Raw genomic sequence first — 19,572 nt, forward strand, 5'->3', positions numbered from 1 at the left:
AGCGCTCTATCTCTTGAGTTACAACCCCAGTCCTGTCAGGACATTCTTGACAAAAACAGGCTTCCCTCAGCAGAGACCCAGTATGTTTGGCATCTAGAAATATCATTGCTGTTCACGCATACTGATTTAAGAATTAAAATATTGGATTCGGGGTTTGGGGTATGGCTCAGTGGTAGAGCCTTTGTCTAGCATATACAAAGGCCCTGAGTTTGATCCCCAGTACCCCTCCTACCACCCCCTCACAAAAAAATTTACAACCTATGGATTATAATACCGGAGAACTTTTTAAAAGTTTACTTACTAGCCTTCAGAGTATGTACTTTCCAAATTAATGCTTTCCTTGACAGAACAGTTGAAGTTTAATTTACTTACCTGTAACTTTGCCCCAGTTCTTTAACATTTTATATCAATTAAACCCAATTCCTAAGTAATTCCTTATTAAGACCTAACTACTCGGAGTAGTAAAGGAAAAATATTGAGTATTTGGCTTGAAAACCAGATGTGACCAATAATGCCTTTTCACATGTATATTGTCTATATCCAATCAAAACTGAATTTAGTGTCCTCTTGCTAAAACCAAACAAATCAGAGGTTCTGAAAATATTCATGAGATCAAAGGATGGTAAATCGAAACTAAGCACCTAGGAAACATTACTTATTTAGTTTTTGTCATTGATGGTGTTTTCATATGTATCTTAATTTAATTTCAGTGGATATGTCACTTATGTAAATGTGATTTCTTATTATCACTGCCATTCATGATCCTCTTACCCTGCTTTTTTCTCATGAGATCTTAGATTCCTCAGAGGTCTAATTGTTGACTTTGGGGCAGGAAAACCATATATTAATTTGCTTGAAAATGTGCTCTCAGAGGGAATTCACTATTTGGAATATCTCAGACTCCAGGCAATTGGGAATGCCCTCTGATTCCTAATGTTCTCCTCAACTTCTGAGTTTCTACAAATCTTACAAATTTCATAATCTCACTTGTTTTCCTTTTATTTTCTTCACTAACTTTCTTACAAATATTTCATGGCATGATTGCTAGATGAATGGAGGTAGGTAATGTTCTGTGAATAAAGAGTTGGTTGAGAGGGAATGGAAAACACTTTATTTTATATCAGACCCTTAATCAACCCATTTTAGAGTATCTCTCCTTAACTCCTTTTGAATGTTCTCTCATGATTTCTTGTTTATTCCACTAAAGACTTACATTGGAGTCATTAGACTAAGTGGCTTTCTGTTGACTAAAACAAAATGACTGGATCACAACACAGCAACTTGAAAATTGGCTTGGTTAATTTCATATATAGTTCATGTTTATAGGCTATTGATCTCTGAATAAATTATTTTCTTGCTTCTGTTTGCACAGAGCATCCCCATGGAGTACTGTGTGTTGTTACTACTATTATTATTGGGTTAAACTTATTGCTGCCTTTGTCACAAGAAATAAGAAATGTGTCACTGTGTTACAGGAAATCTTTCACTTGCATGAAATTTGGGCATGTAAATATTAATATTTACACTTAATTTCTATTGAACTGATTTTTCCTATGTATTTTATGTGTCAGGTATAATTCTCTTCACATATTATCTAGAATTTTTTAATACTAGATTTGCATTATTTTGAATCTCAACTTTTCCAAATTATAATGATCACCAGAGAAATAGTATTTATTTTTCTTTGGTATCTTATAATTCATTCTCAGAATTTATGCTTGAGCCTGGTAATGCATTTTTATTGTCTTTGACAAATTACTAACACATTATTTAGGCCTTAATAGTTTTCCCTGCCTAGAATTTTCATAGACTTCTCTTTGAGCTTTGTAAGCCCTTTGGGATGTGCACGTGATACTGATTCACACATTCAGAAACCAAATGACCTCCAGACTCATGCCAACTTTCTCTGCCACCATTTCCTTTTTTAAAAAATCTATAATTTCCTTAAAATCTATGCCTGCTTTTTCTTTTCTTTTTGAAATTAGATTCTACTATATTCCTCTCAAATAAAACAAAGTGACTCTGACTCTCAACTCAGCAACTTGTAAACCAGCTTGGTTGATTTCATGTTTAATTCATTTTTATAGAGCATTGAATTTTGCATAAATAATATTTGTGCTTTTGTTGATCCAGAACATCCCCACGGGGGTACCAAGCACTGCTATTACTATTATTATTTTGTTTAAACTTATTGCTGCCATTGTCACATGTAATTGTGAATTAGAAGAATCATTTTTGTTGATGTTGATGTATAACCATATTTCATGCCTTTACCCACTAATTCATAACTTTATTGACATGAGGCAGCAATTTCAAAAGGGAATAAAGGAAATAGTCACTGGTATTTGAATAGTAACAGACAAAATACAGTTTAGATAGTCATAAACCACAGTAATATCTTTTCCAATAGTTTATGAAATTTTTAACAGAGGAAAAGAAAAAGGAAAAATTTTCTTTCTTATTTTTTTCTTTAAAGACAGCCCGTATGTGTAGCAAATGCAGGCCAAGCATGCGTGAACATGTTTTTTCTCTCTGTGTTTCTGACATCAAGCAAAGTAAGAAATAGAGCCTTTTGAACAGGAGATTTCCTTTAATTACACTGGGGAAGTGATAATGGTAGGTATTGCATGTTTAATGCAATGTTCTGGATGCCCCTTTTTCTTTTTTTTTCCCCTCCCTTCACTGCAACCTCATCTTGAGCAGAAATAAAAGGTTCAAGGCTTGTCAGCCTCAGTTTATAGATAGCTGTTTAAAAATAATGAGATATTGGGTATTGTAAGGCTCAGGGCTGTCTTGCCAGACTCATTTATTTCCATTCACCTTTTGTCAGAATTGCAGACAGAAGACATTCAATTAAAACTTGTCACCTGTTGCAGATGACCTAATTTGTACTTGTATGTGTCATAGATTAGGGCTCCATGCTTCAGATGAAGCAACTTTACCTCTGCTGGAAAAACATTTCCACTGCTAAACATTTTGTTTATGGTTCTTTCAAATTTCTGTCATTTCTGTTTTGGCTCCAAACCAGATTATAAATTTAGTGCATGAGCTTTAGAATCAGCCAAGAGCAGCTGATCACACCTGGGGTGGGGCGCAATTAAGGAACTTCTCTGGGGTTGCATCCTACTTACAGAAATGCACGCATATATTTTGGAATACAACTTGAATCTGAAATGGAGGGAAGCCTTTGTAATTTTCTATGCAATCCTTACACGTTTAATAGTCCAGATAGCTATCAGGAGACCAAAACGAGACTTCCCCTTGCTAATTGTTAATTCATCTGTAGAGCAAGGAAGCTTTAATGTGAGTCATGGCTTTTATCTCTTTTAGTGACTGAGCACTTGGTTTTTTTTTTTTTTTAAAAAAAAAGACAACCTAGTGGATATGCATTTCCCTGTGTAATTGTTCTCTTTCATATTGGTGGACAGTGTAGTATTTCCACATGCAGCCAAGTAATTTCCAAAGTTCCTGAATTGTAGTTGTGATAGTCCAACATGAATAAAGGTAATCCTGGGCAGGGAAGTCTAGTGAAATTCATCTGCCTGGGACTCCCTTCTGAACTGCAGAATTCAATTGGGATGTTCTTTGTCTCCTTGGCTCTAGCAAAATATGCCTTTTCTAATTTGTAGTGTTATTTATTTATTTATTTATTTATTTTTGGTACTGAGGATTGAACTCAGGGGCACTACTGCACTGCTGAGACACATCTCCAGTTCCCCCTCCCCCTACCTCCCCTTTTTTTTGTAATTTTGTGACAGGGTCTTGCTAAGTTGCTTAGGGCCTCACTAAAATTGCTGAAGGTGGCTTTGAACTTGTGATCCTCCTGCCTCAGTCTCGGAGCACCTGGGATACCCGTTTTGCAGTGATATTTTAAAGAGGAACCACAAGTAAGGACATGTGTATCTCTGGGTCCTTGCCTCAATGGAAGGGCAGAGAATCCAATTTTTTGTTTTGCTTCATTTTTCTTTTTTACCACTCTGAGTTTTTTCACAGTCTCATAGATGTAAACTTTTTTAGACAAAATCACCTGAATAATAGATGCAAAATCAGTAGCACTGCAGTTGAGTAAGAGTAGTTTTTTTTGCCTCTTCTTATCATTTCATCATTCTGTCTTCCTTTTTTAGGTTATAAATACTAAATAAACAGTTATAGTTAAGTCAGTGTTATCACATGTGGATTACAATTGAGTGTGGGGAGTATCCTGGAAAAGCAACACTTCTGAAGCAATAAGATGAAGATTAGGGCCTGTCTTCTGCACCAAGTGGCTCCCTGATACTATAGTTCCCATGGCTGCCTAAGAACACTGCCCTGCTTCCCTTTAGGAAGAGAAGCATCCAAGAGGATACTGGTTACAAGTATCTTTTTTTTTTTTATTAGTTGTTCAAAACATTACAAAGCTCATGACATATCATCTTTCATACATTTGACTCAAGTGGGTTATGAACTCCCATTTTTACCCCAAATACAAATTGCAGAATCACATGGGTTACACATTCACATTTTTACAAAATGACATATTAGTGACTGGTTACAAGTATCTTGCAAGTATTGTTTGCTTCAGTAATGGTTTCTATCTCCCTAATCCTCTGCTTTGGGGATATATACCTAATACTCTTTTCCAAAAATAAACTTTGATGGCAGAGCAGCAATCTAAACATAAAGCTTAAGAATGTGAGTTCTACAACCATTATCTCCAAGATCCAATCTTTTTAATTCCAGTTTTCTCTTCTGTCAAATGGGTTAATAACAGCAACTGCCACTTTGGGGATTGATGTAAGGATTAATTGTGTTAATACATGTAAAGCCATTACCCAAATGCTTAGCACATGACAAGTTTTCGATAACCATTTTTTTTTTTGTTTGTTTTAGTAACTGCCTTGTGTTTAGGTTTATTCAAGACACTTTAGGCACAGACTGATTCTTTCACTAAACAATGAAGACCTATTACTCAGTAGAGGGAGGTAGGCATGAGGACTGTTGAAACAGAAAGAAAGGAACTAAATCATGAAGCCACATTTAACAATATCACTGTCTATTTTGAGAAAGGGCAATAAGTAGTTAGAGAAAATATCTAGGGGTTAGTTTGTTTCATTGTCTTATATGATCCTCAAGAATTTAATGTGGTTAGATTCTCCCTGGAGCATACATGTGAATATACAAATAATTTCCACTCATCCCCTTACTGAGAAGCCTATAAATATGCACATCTACTCTGGATATGATCCCAAAGGAGAACCCCATCAGAGGCTGCCACTAAAATTCCCGCTGCTGTGTTTGATACTGCTAATCTGCCTGTGCCTCTTTTCCTGCAGCTCCTCAAAGGGCTTTTCTCTGTCCTCTTATTAATGATGGTTCCTTAGCAGTAATCTCAGGCGAATTCAAGGGCGTTGCTCCACACGTCTCTTCCTAAAGGGAAGCAGGGCAGTATTTCTTAGGCAGCTACGGGGACCACAGCATCAGGGAGACACACACACACAGTATCAGAGAGGCCCCCATTCTCCATCTCATTGTTTCAGAAGTCTTCCTTTTTAGGATGCACCCTGTACTCAGTAATAATCCATGTGTGATACATGTACTTAACCCAACTGTTTATTTAATATTTGTGAATATCTTTTCAAAATTATTATTATTTCACTGTGACTATTTGCATCTTAAATATTCCAGGGGTATATATAATTAATGTTTCTTTCTTTCTTTTTTTTTCTTTTTAGCAAACTCTTGTTTGAGAACAACATAATCAATGTGTTATCTTTCAGTTAGGAAAGTAGGTGAAGGTTTCCTTGTGTAACTCTCTGAAGGGGAGATTTTTTAAAAATTATTATTATCCTATGAAATGCCTCTAACTTCGTGCTATTAAAAATGTGAAAAATACTTTTGACTTTGTACTATATGATATTATAAAATTTTTGCATTTGAGCATAAAAGGTGGACTTTAAATTAGCTGACCTAAGGAGACCTTGAGCTGAGCTATTTTACTTTTGTTAGTGTTTATATGCCTCACAGCAATTTTTTTCCTCCTTGCCCTACTCCTGCTTTCTCAATTTTGTAAATTCTGACAATGTACAAGATTTGTAATCCCCTTGTGGCAATGTAGGCACATGCAGTATTTGAAGAAGCAGCAATGTGAAACCTTCTATTAGGTAGGTAATGCCAACTATTAAAATCTTTTATTCTTTTAAAAAAGAAAATGGCAGTCTCCACATGAGTGGAAGATCCAATTGCCTAATTAACTTCAAATCCTGTCACATATTGCATTTTGTGGGTATCTTATTTTCTGGGGAAACTCTCATTTCTAAACTTTTTCAGAAGAAGTGTATAAGTGAAGTCCAAGCAGAAATTGTTTGTGTTTAAGATTGTATAAGTGTAAAGAGAGACTTTGTCTGGACGTCTGAATGGGTTTTGATGAAAATATTGAAGTTAGATTAATGCTCATTTATGACCAATCTGGATTTCCCAGATCCTGATCATAAATATTATTGTTGCATGTTTCCACTAAATGATTAGTTGGAGCTTTTTAAATGTATTAAGTTAGTTGGATAATTGTAAGTTCTATACTTAGGTTTGTACTCTATACTTATAGTTAAATTCTGGGAAAGCATGTTTCATTTAAAAGTTTTTTTTATTTGTTTCTATCTGTCTTCTAAAATACTCATATCTAAAGATATTATTAGGGACAGGAATGAGCAATAAATATAATGGGATACCAGATATTTCTATAAATCATTCAGACATCAAATAGTATCATTATTTGGCTTGTATTCTTTGAATTATCATACCATTCCATCATATCTCAAATATGTCTACCTACAGAATTGATATAGAATAGATTGTCAAACTCCATGGGAATAGATAATCAATAAATGATCATGATACAAAATATATCTCAGTAATGTAACGCCAATATTTCAACAAAATAATAACACAATGACATTATTTATAGCCTTATTTTTACTTAGAATTTTAAGCTTAAGAACTATTTAAGTATGCATTTGCATAATACCCATAATATAATTTTACTGGATTACTACAACAAAACATCAGGGAAGATATTCTCTTTGCATCCATTTTATATTTGGAAAAGCAAATAGGTTAGGGGAATAAACAAAGTTTACAGAACTAGTTATTGAATAGTCGGAAAAAGAACTGGACCATTCTAATGTGCTAACTATGCTTTATTCTCTTTGGCATATTCTTCATGTAATCATTAAGAATATACTATTATGTAATTACAGTTGGAAACATTAAAAAGGGAAGCAACTTTCACAAAATCACTATTGTAGATAATGGACCAAGCTCAGAGGAATTTAACTTTCAGAGCTATGTCACTTGTGTGTAGCTATGGGTAAATGAAAGAAAGATTAATAGCGGGAAGAGAGCAAGGGGTAGGGGGAGGGAAGGGGAAAGAGAGGTACTGGGGTCTGAATGTATTCCATGCTTATATAATTATGTCAAAATAAATTATACTGTTATTTATACCTCAAAACAACCAATAAACAGTAGTAAGAAATATTTTGTATTTGTTTAGAAGCATTTGAAATTGTTGATATTTCCCTGACTTTGACAGGGGATAAATTTTTCGCATGTAAAAGTTACTACAATTTTTAAAAATATATTGACTTTACAAATTTTTGCCGTTAATTGTTATCTAAACTTGGTGGGAACACTTCTGCATATTGAGTCTCTGTCAACTTTTACTATGAAATGATGAATCTGATTTTTAATGAGTATCCATAACTAATCTTTTTTATACTGAATGTCATATAAATAAAATTATAAATCACAAAATAATGCTTTATCTAATTGATTTTTATTTTGCAAATTGAAAAATCATGGTGTACATAAGAAGTTCTTCACTGTTTAGAAACTGGATATCTGTATGTGTGGAATGAATGTAGAGATGGATGGGAAGTATGAGATGGATATAAAGATGGATGGAGAGAGAGTTATTGAACAAGCCACACAGGAAAGGAAGAACATGGGGGGGTTATAAGAAAGCACCCCTTTAGATTTATATGAAGCATAGAGAAAATAATATGAATATTTCTATAAAATCAGTTTTCCAAGTTGAAAGGAAAGTGCATAGTAAGGACTTTTATTTGACAATCCTTAAAACATGTGTCTCTATAAATACAGAAAACAACCCAAAATACATAATAAAAGTTCTGTCAATCAATAATGTGCGTATATGTGAGTACGTGTGTATGTATGTATATGTATATATATGTATGTGTGTGTGTGTGTGTGTGTATATATATATATATATATATATATATATATATATATATATATATATATTTTACGTGTAACAACGAGTTTTCAGTATTGCATTCTCTCCACTGACTTGACCAGGTTGGCTAAGCTGATTAGTAACTTTAATGTGCTGTGACTGTGTCTAAATTTTCTTCAGCCAGGATCTAGAGTCAAGTCCTTCAGCTAAGTCCTTTTTCCTAGACCTTCCTGATGGACAGACAGACATTGTCAGGAATTCACCAGCTGTGACTTCATAGAATGTTGTTTGATGTGTGAGAATATATTGCTTATGGTGAACACATTCTCTGACAAGTATCCAAAGCAAATTTAGGTGTCCATAAACCCACTAAAGATGTTTTTTTCCTACACTTTCTTTGTTGTAATAATTTTAGAGATATCCAAAAATGTTCCTTCCCTCTTTGGCTATAATTATTTCCCTATCTGTCCTCTTTTCTCCTGTGCCTTTACTTACCCACTCTTATAATACCATATTAAATGTTTTCATTTGGTTAGAATTGGGCATAACTAATTGTCATATGCTTTTTATGGTCTAATATGATTTTGAATTTTTAAAATTCTCATAATGAAACAAGTTTGAACATATCTTAGATAATGAAAGAAAATGTAACCATCATTATAAAAAAAATCTCTGAGAAAGTTTTGAACAGAAGAGATGAAAACAGTTAAATGGGGAAAAAAGTGGAAGGTATTAAGCTTTAGTAAATATAGATGCAATAAAATAGAAATTTAGAAATTTGAATAAAGGAATGAAATTGCACTGTGGACATGAAGTGTGTTAAAAACAACAATAAGGAAATACAGTTTCTTTGTGACTCACATGTGACATTATTTCAGTGAATACTTAAAAGCTGTACCTCACTTCTTTGATTTTTTAAAACTATTCCTTTATATAACCTATTTATTTACTCTTGAAGTTGTCACTGATTTTGTTCATACTCTGATGTGTCAATAAGGCAGTACAGGCTTTTTCTAGAACCAAATTTTTGTGTGGTCCACTAAAAGATAATCAAATCTTGAAGTAGGATCTAAATAATATGAAAAATTGTGGTTTCCTTTATGTTGTGTATTCCTGATAATGTTTGAATAATATATTCATCTTACAGATTTCCATAGAAATACATTGGCCTTTACCAAACTATTTCATATAACTCAGATAACCCACAATTTCACTTGTTCCACATGATATTAATAAATATTCCAAAAAACAGCATTCCTTGGTTTGCAGAGCATTGCAGGTGCTATATATTTTCCTTGTAGAGTTTTATAGACTTCGTTTGCATATGAGTGGCTCTGAGAGACCTTACAGTAAAATAATAATACCGACGATGCTGTTAAACCAAATCTATTTTCTAAACAGTTTGAGAAATGCCAAAATATGTATAATGCATTATGTGGTTGAATGTATTAATGGATAATGTTACACAGTTACCTCGGTTAGGGTACAACCAGATACCACAAACAGAGTGTCTTCTTGCTTCTACTGTTTATATGACAAAGAATTATATGGTCTTGTCCTAAATTTGACAACTATAGACTGGAAACTAGATTATTATCAAACTCTTTTCCACCACTTCTCCCACATAAATGAAACTTTTCTGTTTTATTGTTGTTGTTTTGGTTGGTTACCAGGGATTGAACTCAGGGGCACTCAACCACTGATCCATATCCCCAGCCCTGTTTTGTATTTTATTTAGAGACAGGGTCTCACTGAGTTGCTTAGTGCCTCACTTTTGCTGAGGCTGGCTTTGAACTTGCAATCCTCCTGCCTAAGGCTCCTGAGCTGCTGGGATTATAAGCATGAGCCACCACACCCAGCTTTTTCTATATTTTTAATCCCTTTGTTTCAATTTTGTTTTTCCCCCTTAATCTTTTTAATCCATGACAGTAAGACCTCTCAGAGGTTGGATCTAACCCATCATTATTTAGGAAAAAGTTTTACTAGTGCCAGTCTATCTGTGCCTGCTTTCCTGCCTCACCGTCCAGCTCTGCCCTATTCACAGGAAATTTATTTGATATGACAAGGTAACCTTCTGAATTTTTTCTTCAAGAAGCCCATCTATCTATCTTGTGTTCAATCAAATCTATTCCTAGATTTCCCACGTGACAGGAAATACTAATGTGTGTCAGATTGTCAAATGACATTCCTTTCATGAGACACAGGGATATTTTAATATAGAATAATACTTACATTGCAAAGGACTAGGTCTTGTGTAGTATAATTCTAATCCCCAGAAGTAGACTCTGATTTAGTTCCACAGGTTCATATCGAATGCTCTGGTAGACCATAGGGTTTGATACCTTTTGGTCTCCTAGTCTTCTGGGTTCTATACATTGAGTTTTTAGGAGTGACTAATGACAAGGAAAAAAGAAGTACAGATATCTTTAATTTGAGATCCTGTACTAGCACGAAGAAAGTAATTTCTTTGTATTAATTCACATGGAATTAATTTGTTTTGTTTTCTTTTCTTTTTGGTGTATAAGTGGTGACTTTGGTGGCTATGCATACAATGTCTTTCAGGTCTGTTATCCAGCAGTAGACATGGTTTCCAACTAGTGGCGATTTTGATTTATCCACCACTTTTTTACATTCCACCTGTACTCCTGGATCATTCTACCTTCTGTCTCCAGAGCAATCCTAAGGGGATACTGTCAATACATTTGGTTGGTCTCAAAGATTGTTACCTAAACAGTAAGCCAGTGCTTATCTTTGCTCACAGGGGTGCGTCTTGACAGAGTACGTGGAGGTCGGCAGAAGTACAAGCGCAGAATAGACGCAGAAAACAGCCCATACCTGAACCCTCAGCTGGTTCAGCCAGCCAAAAAGCCATGTAAGTACCACAGATGTGTCTGGCTTCCCAGAGCACGAAATCCTCCTAGTTGGCTCTATGTATATCCATGTTGGCATGCCCAGCTCTACTGACTCCAAGGATTTCTCTTTGTTGGAGAACAGTAGTTCTCTTCCCATGAACTGTCTGTGAGGAGCAATGGCAACTCAACTAATTATCTTTTATTTTTTTCTTTTAAAGATGTCTTTAGTTTTTTTCCCTTACCTTTTAGCTTGTCATTTGTGGAAGCATAAGCATATTAATGCAGAGCTTATATAGTATGAATTTTACATTTACTGGTTATCTTTATTTGCGGAGCTACATAAAATGGATCATACTGTGATCATTAGTTCATTGGAGCTGTTAGTTTCGGATTTCACAAGAAAGTGATTTTTGTAGTTTTCACTAACTAAATGAGTTTGGCTGCTCAACCTCCCAATGAAAATACATTAGGGGCCTCATTAATTTGGAGCTATAGAAGGTTAACACTCTAGATAGCAATAGATTAAAACAAGAATGAACCCTACTAATAACAAGCATAGGTTGATGGTTCCATCTCAAATGCCCTTATGGGCATTATGAATTGTTTTTAAAGAGCTCATGGTTTTATGATGCCAGGTTGAAATTTGATAGGATGACGGGTACATTGCTAAAATGCAAACCCCATTCTCCTTGTCATTAACTAAAAAGAGCTGGAATATAGATTGAAGCAATAACTGCATCCCATTTTCTGAAAAATCAGTTAATAGCTGTAGTGCAACAGAGCTAGCAATTTAGGGTGTTTATGCATAGAGTTCATACTAGGCACTGGGAAGTGCTTTGAAAGAAAGAATTCTCACAGTTAGCCCTCTTTGTCACAGAAGACACAACACACTCTAATCAGAGGAAGTTGCCTCTGCAGCATTCTAGAAAAGGAGTGGGGAATTTTTGATCTGCTTTCAAGGGAGGAGAAAGTATCCACTTCTAATTCAGATTCTCCAGGAGGGGTCACTGCTGTGCATCATCCATGCGAGCATATGGGAATCTGTTAAATAAATAAAGCAGACCCTGAACTGTAAATGAAAGGACATTTTAGCTATGTCAAAGGAAAAACAACCAGTTTTACATAAAATTAAAGCTTAAGTGAACATATGGCATAGTTTCCTTTTGCCTTTCCAAAAAACATTATGTTGATTATACCTTCAATTGTCCAATCTGGCATCCTCTCCTCAGCCTACATAAGCTGTTTGGCATTCTGCAAATACAATCTAGGACTGCATTAAGCAGATTTTTCACATTATAATAAAAAACTTTCTGATAATACAATAAAATGCAATAAACACTAATGCTTAATTTCATTAGAGGTTTAGGTTTAGTTTTCCTTGATTCAATAATACACAGATTGCCCATTTCTCATTTATTTTATGCTAACATTGACTGAAGCCATTGATAATTTCCTTTATGGAAAGAAAAATGAGCACCAGCCCATTTGTAAGTCAACACGATAGAGGAATATCTATCGTTTTCTATGTAAACCTGAGAAATTGGGAAGTGGCTTGTCAAGTACCTTTAAGAAGATTACCGCAATTTCAGTGAGCTCCATTTGTCTGAGATAAAAAGGACTCCTAATAAATCATTACTCATTATCTAAGGGCCTCTGTGTTAATTTTCCTCAGTCCATCCAATTAGTGTGTTTTTGTAACAAACATTTATAAAACTTAATTTTCAGATCCTGTCAGATAAGCATCAAGAGACTGTGCATGGGCTCTGCTGAGAATGTGGTTGGGGAGATTTCCGCACCCTGACTGATGTTTGTGTACTACAAAGGCCCAAGATTGAAAATTGGGTTCTATTGATTCTAATTAGGGAAACATTAAATAAGATTTACCTAGAAACAGTGCTGCCGGCTATTCCATTTTCTGAACGCTGGGAATTTCTGAGCTTTAACGAAATATCTCTGATCCCCTGAGTCAAATATCCATTGACTTGGGTAAAACAGGTTGCATTTTACCTGTGTTTAAAAAAAAATCTAGAATGGTGATTTCCTTCAGTTACATGTTTGTGCCCTTTACCATTGCATTTTCTTCTAATCCTGAGAATCTAGTAGTTGCTGACAGGTTTTGCTGCATTGTCAGAGCAATGAAAGTTGAAACTTTTCCAAGCGAAACCAAAAATACAGGGTGTTATTTCTGTAGCATATATGAGAAACAAATGTCATTCTCTGTAGATCCTACGAATTAAAAAGAATGCATTTAATTTTTAATTTTTCTAGAATGTATGGTATTTGGGAATATTTCCTCCCAAATCCACATACACAGTTTAATGATTATTGACTATTATTGCCAATGATGACTGATTCTCTGGTGACTATTTGAAAGAAATATAATTCATAGCCATATTAGTAAATTTTAAAAAACATCATGCTAGGAAAAGTCTCAATTGTAGCTTGGATAAATCTTGTTATTTCATGAAAGAAAACTAAAAGGGATGCTGTATTTAATTCTATATTATGTGCAGTGTTGTCATTTTAGGTTAAAAAAGTTAAAAACTCAATGAAAGGCAAATGGTCTCATAGATACAGTGGAAACTTTGACTTTGTTCACAAACAGCCTATTTAATATCCTGGTTTTCTAGAATAATAATACATAGAATATTTAAATATGTAGGTTTATTCTCACCCATTCATATCTGTACACAGAGAAGAAAGTATAAAATCTAAAGTAACATAGAGAAATTGAAAATGGGTCCAACAAGAAAAATTATTCTGTTAGCCAGGATTTCCAACCCCTTCCATAAACTCTCACATGCCCCTGAGGAATAAAACACATTTGATGTAAGGCTTTCCATTTGTCTCTAGTGTTTATTTTATGAAGGATTCTTAAAACATACATCACAAATTTCAGACAGATAAATCTGAACCAGAGAATGAACTAAGGACAACAGATGAAAATGGAAGATTAAAGAATTAGGCACTCAGAGGAGAAAATACTGCAACATTTAAGTAGGAGTATTTTTACTGAAAAAAAAATTAAGCTATATTTCGAAGGTTGACTGGGTATCTGGGGAGGGGGAGAAAGGAAAGACTTTCTATTGAATGCATCCCACAGAGATAGAGTTATATAGTCAGTAATTCACCCAGGCAGAAGGGCTCCGACCTTTGCTCCGCTTTAAAGGAATTAAGACAATTAATGACTTTCATGCCCATTATGACTATGGGCATTAGTAGTTCTCTGCCTTCTGCATTACAGTCTATATTTCAATGGTTCAGTGTGTTTTTTTTACTTTACAGCTATTGCATACTATTTAATCTGATTTCCCAAATCCCACTTAAGAATCCGATAGCAAACCCAGAAAGCATCTAACTTCTTTTATCTGTTTGTTATAAAAAAAATTCACTACAGGACAGATGCTTCATTCCCGCAAAAGCAGGTAAAGCAAAGAAGAAGAAAATATGTTCCATTGTGTCTGCAGTGGTGCCTTCCTTGCTATGAATTTTCCTGAACACTGTTTAATACCTATATATATTAAACCACAAATGTAATATTTTGAGCTTATTGTAGGCTATTTGAATAATTTTTTTTTAAGACAAAGAATACTTTAGGGCTTGTAAAAGAGGGATGATACTGCTAGTGATGCTGTAGTGCTCTGGTCTGATCCTGCAGATAACAAGATTGTCTCACATCTGTTGGTGGCTGAACCGGAGAAGATCTATGCCATGCCTGACCCTACTGTCCCTGACAGTGACATCAAAGCCCTCACTACACTGTGTGACTTAGCCGACCGAGAGTTGGTGGTTATCATTGGATGGGCGAAACATATTCCAGGTACATTTTCTGAAAATAAAAGAAAAAGAGAAAAGAAAAAGGTTGACATTAATTCTCTCTCTATATATATATATATTTGGGCAAATTAATCATTTTCTCATAAGATTTTTTTTGAACTTCCCATTTGTTTTTTATCACACTTAATCTAGAGCTTTGCTGATTTGATGAATAGAATCATAAGCCTTTATATATGTGTACCACCTTAAGCTCTCACTTATTTTTCATATATGAAGGTACTATTGCAAGTATAAGATAAAGAGAATTTAAGTCTTAAAGACATAGTTTTATTGTTTTCAATTCTGAGCCATTTCCTAAGGTAATGATTCTACTTTTTCTCTTCACTGTAAAAAATGTTTTTGTCAGCATTAGTCTAATTACCATTTTCTTCCTTTTAGGAATTACTTATTTTGTTTCTCATGGTGGCTATTTGCAATGAATTTCCCTTTCTATTCATAAACTTCGGTTTACAATTAGATACTTATAAGCATTTATATAGAAATTCTTAAAATATTGAAGCGACATGGGAAATTTTTTCATGTGGCAATTTAAAGTTAGTATTTTAAAATATTCTATTATATTTCTTTCTTGTCTTATCCAATAATGTCAGTAAACATGTACATGATCACAAGTTTTGAGAATTTCAGTATCCTACTTGAATTATTTTTTATTTGTTTGGACTTTGATCTTCAAATAGTTTATAAACAAGTTTTTGATGATGAACAATGTTTTTCTGGTACAGTTAACTTATTTCTGTCTCCTTAAACTAGTTTGTCTTTATGCTTTGAATGCTACAGTAATTTCTTTAATCAAATTGATGGAAGTCCCTTTCCCAGCCCACACTGAAACCAATTTATTGGTCATGATACGCCAGCTATGTTGCTAACAGTCGTAACGAACTGTCAGGCGATATCGCAGTGAAGCTAATTTGAAGTCATTAGGTGTGCAGCGTTCAGGCGACAATTTGTTACAGTGGTTAGGAACACAGCTGACATTTCTGAATGGCTTTGTTCAGTGTAGTTCTAGATGAGGCCAAGCAAATTGTAAACTAATTTAAACATCACTCTGTATTATACCAGCTACTTTGTCTTACACTGTTTGCTAATAAAGCACCCCAAATTAAGTCAAAACTAGTTAAATAGGTGAGCTGGAGTCTATTCTTTAGAAAATGCCCATGCAGGCATTAGTATATCTATAAGAAAGATAAGAATTTGATAATGTGAGTGATAGTGCATTTGTATTGTAACTACGTCGATCATACAAAAATGAAAAAAGGGAGAAATTTACTAAAAGATATTAAAATATTTGGTTACCTTGATAATGGGAATATCCAGAATTTGCAAAACAGGACATGAAAACTTGTTTGGAAGGCAATTGTTATTGAAGGGTTTTATAGTAGAAGCAAAACTAACATCTGTTGAAGTATCCTTAGACATTTCACATAATCACATAATCAATATGATTTATATTAATATATAGCATATCATTATTACATACATGTACCCATGCATATACACACTTACAAATATATATATTTATAATAAGATTATTCTAATCCAGGTTTTTTCAGCCTTGGTACTATTGATATTTGGGACTAGATAATTCTTTTGTAGGCAGTTGTCCTGTTCATTATAAGATGTTTAGTGGCATCCTTGGCCTCCACCCACTAGATGCCAGTGGCACCCCTAATGAAAATGTCCTCAGACGTTGCCACATGTCTTCACAGGGATAAAACTACACCAGCCTATCCCTCCTTCCCACAAATGAACCATTGTTCTAACCCAGGAATCATGTATGATTATCATCATTTCAAAGACAGATTTGAGGCAGAAAAGTAAAAAAAACACTTGCACAAGTTCATCAACATATCCAGTGCCTTCAAAACATATATTCAGCATTGCTTCCTGGGATAGAATTAGGATATTTCAGCCTCTAAGTTGATTGCATTTGAAAAAAAACTATTTCAAAATATTTAGGATGATAGTATTATTGTTGTTAGTGTCAAGAACATGAAGGGGTATGTCACTATGAGTCCAGACTACATATTACTTCTGCAAACTTTGCTCAAGTCTCCCTGAAACAAGGGATTTTTCAAGCCAGTATTTTGATTTCATCCAGACACGTTATAGTAAAGACTACTAAAAGTTAACAACTTCTTCCAAACCTTCTGGAAAGGAAAAGTCAGTGATAAACTTTCAGGTCTGGTTGTGCATCTAAGTAGAAACGTCAGCTTATAAAGGAACTTATTAAAGTAATGGGGCTCTAGTGACTTTTGAAAAGATGGTAACTTTAAATAACTATGAGCAACACTATTTTCAGTGGTGGAAACAATTACTATACGATTATGTGCTCAGTCTTAAGCTGAGGCTTAGAGTTGGTGGGGACTGATGTTATTCTCTTTCCATGGCAAATGCCAGAGGAGGTCACTGTGGAGTGATGATTCACAGCTCTGATTTTCGTAATACCCTGAGGGTATTTTAAATGATTGCAAGGAATATCTTGCTTTTCAGAAGGGGATTAGCAAAACAAGAGTTAAACAAAATTCTTTTTAATTTTTTAATGCATGTACCATCCAGTATTTTGAGGTGGTAGAGAGGGTGCTCAGCCCTCAAAATATGCTGGTTTACCCTGGCTTCATGACAACAGAAAACGACACAGAGGTATATAGAGCACCGGACAGGGAGGTAAAAGCAAAGAGAACATAAAGAATGAAGTCACATTTCTGCGTTGATACAAGTAAAATCATGTTCTTGATATATGAACCAGTCTTGATAAGTTAGGTCAGAGTCAGAATTAAAGACTAGTCAGAACTGAAATTTCCCATCTTAGTTTTAACTCCACAACTCATTGTTTTTATAAAGCTTACATTAAAAGGAAAGCAAACTCTTTTTTAAAAATAAACTAAAATTTGAGTCTTTGTTATCTTTCTGCTTCTCTCAGCTTATGTATGCACACACATACTCTCTTTAAAGTTTAGCATCTCAGATCAGATCAGTAGCCCTTTTGACTGCTAAGAATGAGCTTTTGTACACTTGCCTTTGCTACAGAAAAAGTGAAGAATTCAACAAAAGAAAACATTGAAGAAAAATACATATGGAGTGGGGTTTTTATCAGTAAATAGAATTAGTTGACTTACATTAATAAATCACATAAATGGGAAAGTGTGTTGTTATGAAACATGACCGTACTTTATCTATAGAAGAAAAAAGATCACAAGGGCTTTAGAAAATGCTTGACTTTAGCTGGAGGAGCATAAGGGCACAAGAACAGATGATGGTGCCCTAATAGCCCTTTTTAAGAATGACAGGGCCCCGCCATTAGCATCCTTTTATATCCTTGGAAATTGCTCATGCCTCGCTTTTCTGGTTCCTATCTGCCTGACTCTTTTTTATTTCTCTTTCAATTTCGTCCGCGCTCGGATAAGCGCATGCTAACACAATATGATTGAGCTGTAAAATGGAACGCTGTCGCCTCTAATCTCTTTTATGTAGATACGGAGGTACTGCACACTCGACTTCATTCTCTCCCCATTGTTGGCCTTTTTTAGAATGGGTTGCCAAGTAATGGAGGCTCTGTCAAATATTAGAGCTAGGTTTCACAGGATGTGATAAGACGATTATCAGCCCAACAGTCAGATCTATTATTGTTCTTGGTGGTTGATTAAAATATTATTATGTGCTGGAACTTTGTTAACAAAATGCAGAAATGTGCTTAGTCAGATGGTGTTTTATTAAAAAAAAAAGTGTAACCCATATTAGCTGACCTATATAAGTGGCTTAAGTGTATTTACAGATCTTGTCAGCTTACTTTAAAAGAACAGAAAGGTATTTGAACAGTTAAATAAATGGATGTGTATTAGATTTTTTTTTCCTTTTTCATTGTAGTAAATGTTCAGACTGACTTATTTATTTTTAACATGACAAATTCAACAGTGACCTAGTCATGAAAAAGGACTTAGCTCAAATTTGGGGACCTCTTATTCACATTATTAAAAGAATGCCTATTATGATGCATTAAACAGGAAAAGAAAAACCTATAATTTTCTTCATATCAAGTGGAGGCAGGAGATATTAAGCTCTAAAAGAAAACCACACGATTAAGATGATGTTATAAAATAGTCTTTAAGTATATTTCTTCATGTAAGAAACATAAAGCTAAACTATAGGAACCAATATTTTCCATTTACCCTGAAACACTTTTTTGTAAAAACATGCAGTTATGAGAATGTATCAAAAATGACTCATTGGCTTGTCTTTTTTATAATTTTCTCAGAAAAAGAATTTAGACTTGCCTACAATGATGGAAATCTGTAAAGAATATGAATTAAACTCTCTGTTAGGGCATAAGTTTTTCAAAAGAATAACTAAGAATATTTGGACAATTATTGCTAATGGTACTGTTTGGAGTTATACTTATTGTTCAAACAAGTTTTATGTAGAGGCCAAATTTTAACACCACATTCTTTCCCAAGTTAAGTTATAAAAGTTTCACTTTAGTAATACATATTGCTAGATATTAGTGTATAAAATGCCCATCTTAAGCTACTTGTAGCATCATTAAGTGGTTAGGATGTACAAAAGCACATGAAATAGGGCAGAAATAATTACCGTAAGATTATATTCCCATTTGTAATTCAAAATATATTTCCATGTGTTTCACAAGCGATTATCGTTTGA

The 19,572-nt window shown here is 34.3% G+C and overlaps 1 protein-coding gene across 28 annotated transcripts in view; it reads left to right on the top strand.

The window, feature by feature from the left end:
- Positions 1-19,572, top strand: part of Esrrg (estrogen related receptor gamma) — a 592,284-nt gene that overhangs the window by 516,554 nt on the left and 56,158 nt on the right. For all 28 annotated transcript variants that reach the window (XM_048809368.1, XM_048809360.1, XM_048809366.1 and 25 more), the window contains 2 exons: positions 10,989-11,099; positions 14,738-14,899. In XM_048809368.1, the coding sequence (XP_048665325.1) occupies positions 10,989-11,099; positions 14,738-14,899 (273 nt within the window). The remainder of the gene's footprint in view (positions 1-10,988; positions 11,100-14,737; positions 14,900-19,572) is intronic.

Source organism: Marmota marmota, unplaced genomic scaffold (genome assembly GCF_001458135.2).
Source record: "Marmota marmota marmota unplaced genomic scaffold, marMar, whole genome shotgun sequence".
Taxonomy (NCBI): Eukaryota; Metazoa; Chordata; class Mammalia; order Rodentia; family Sciuridae; genus Marmota; species Marmota marmota.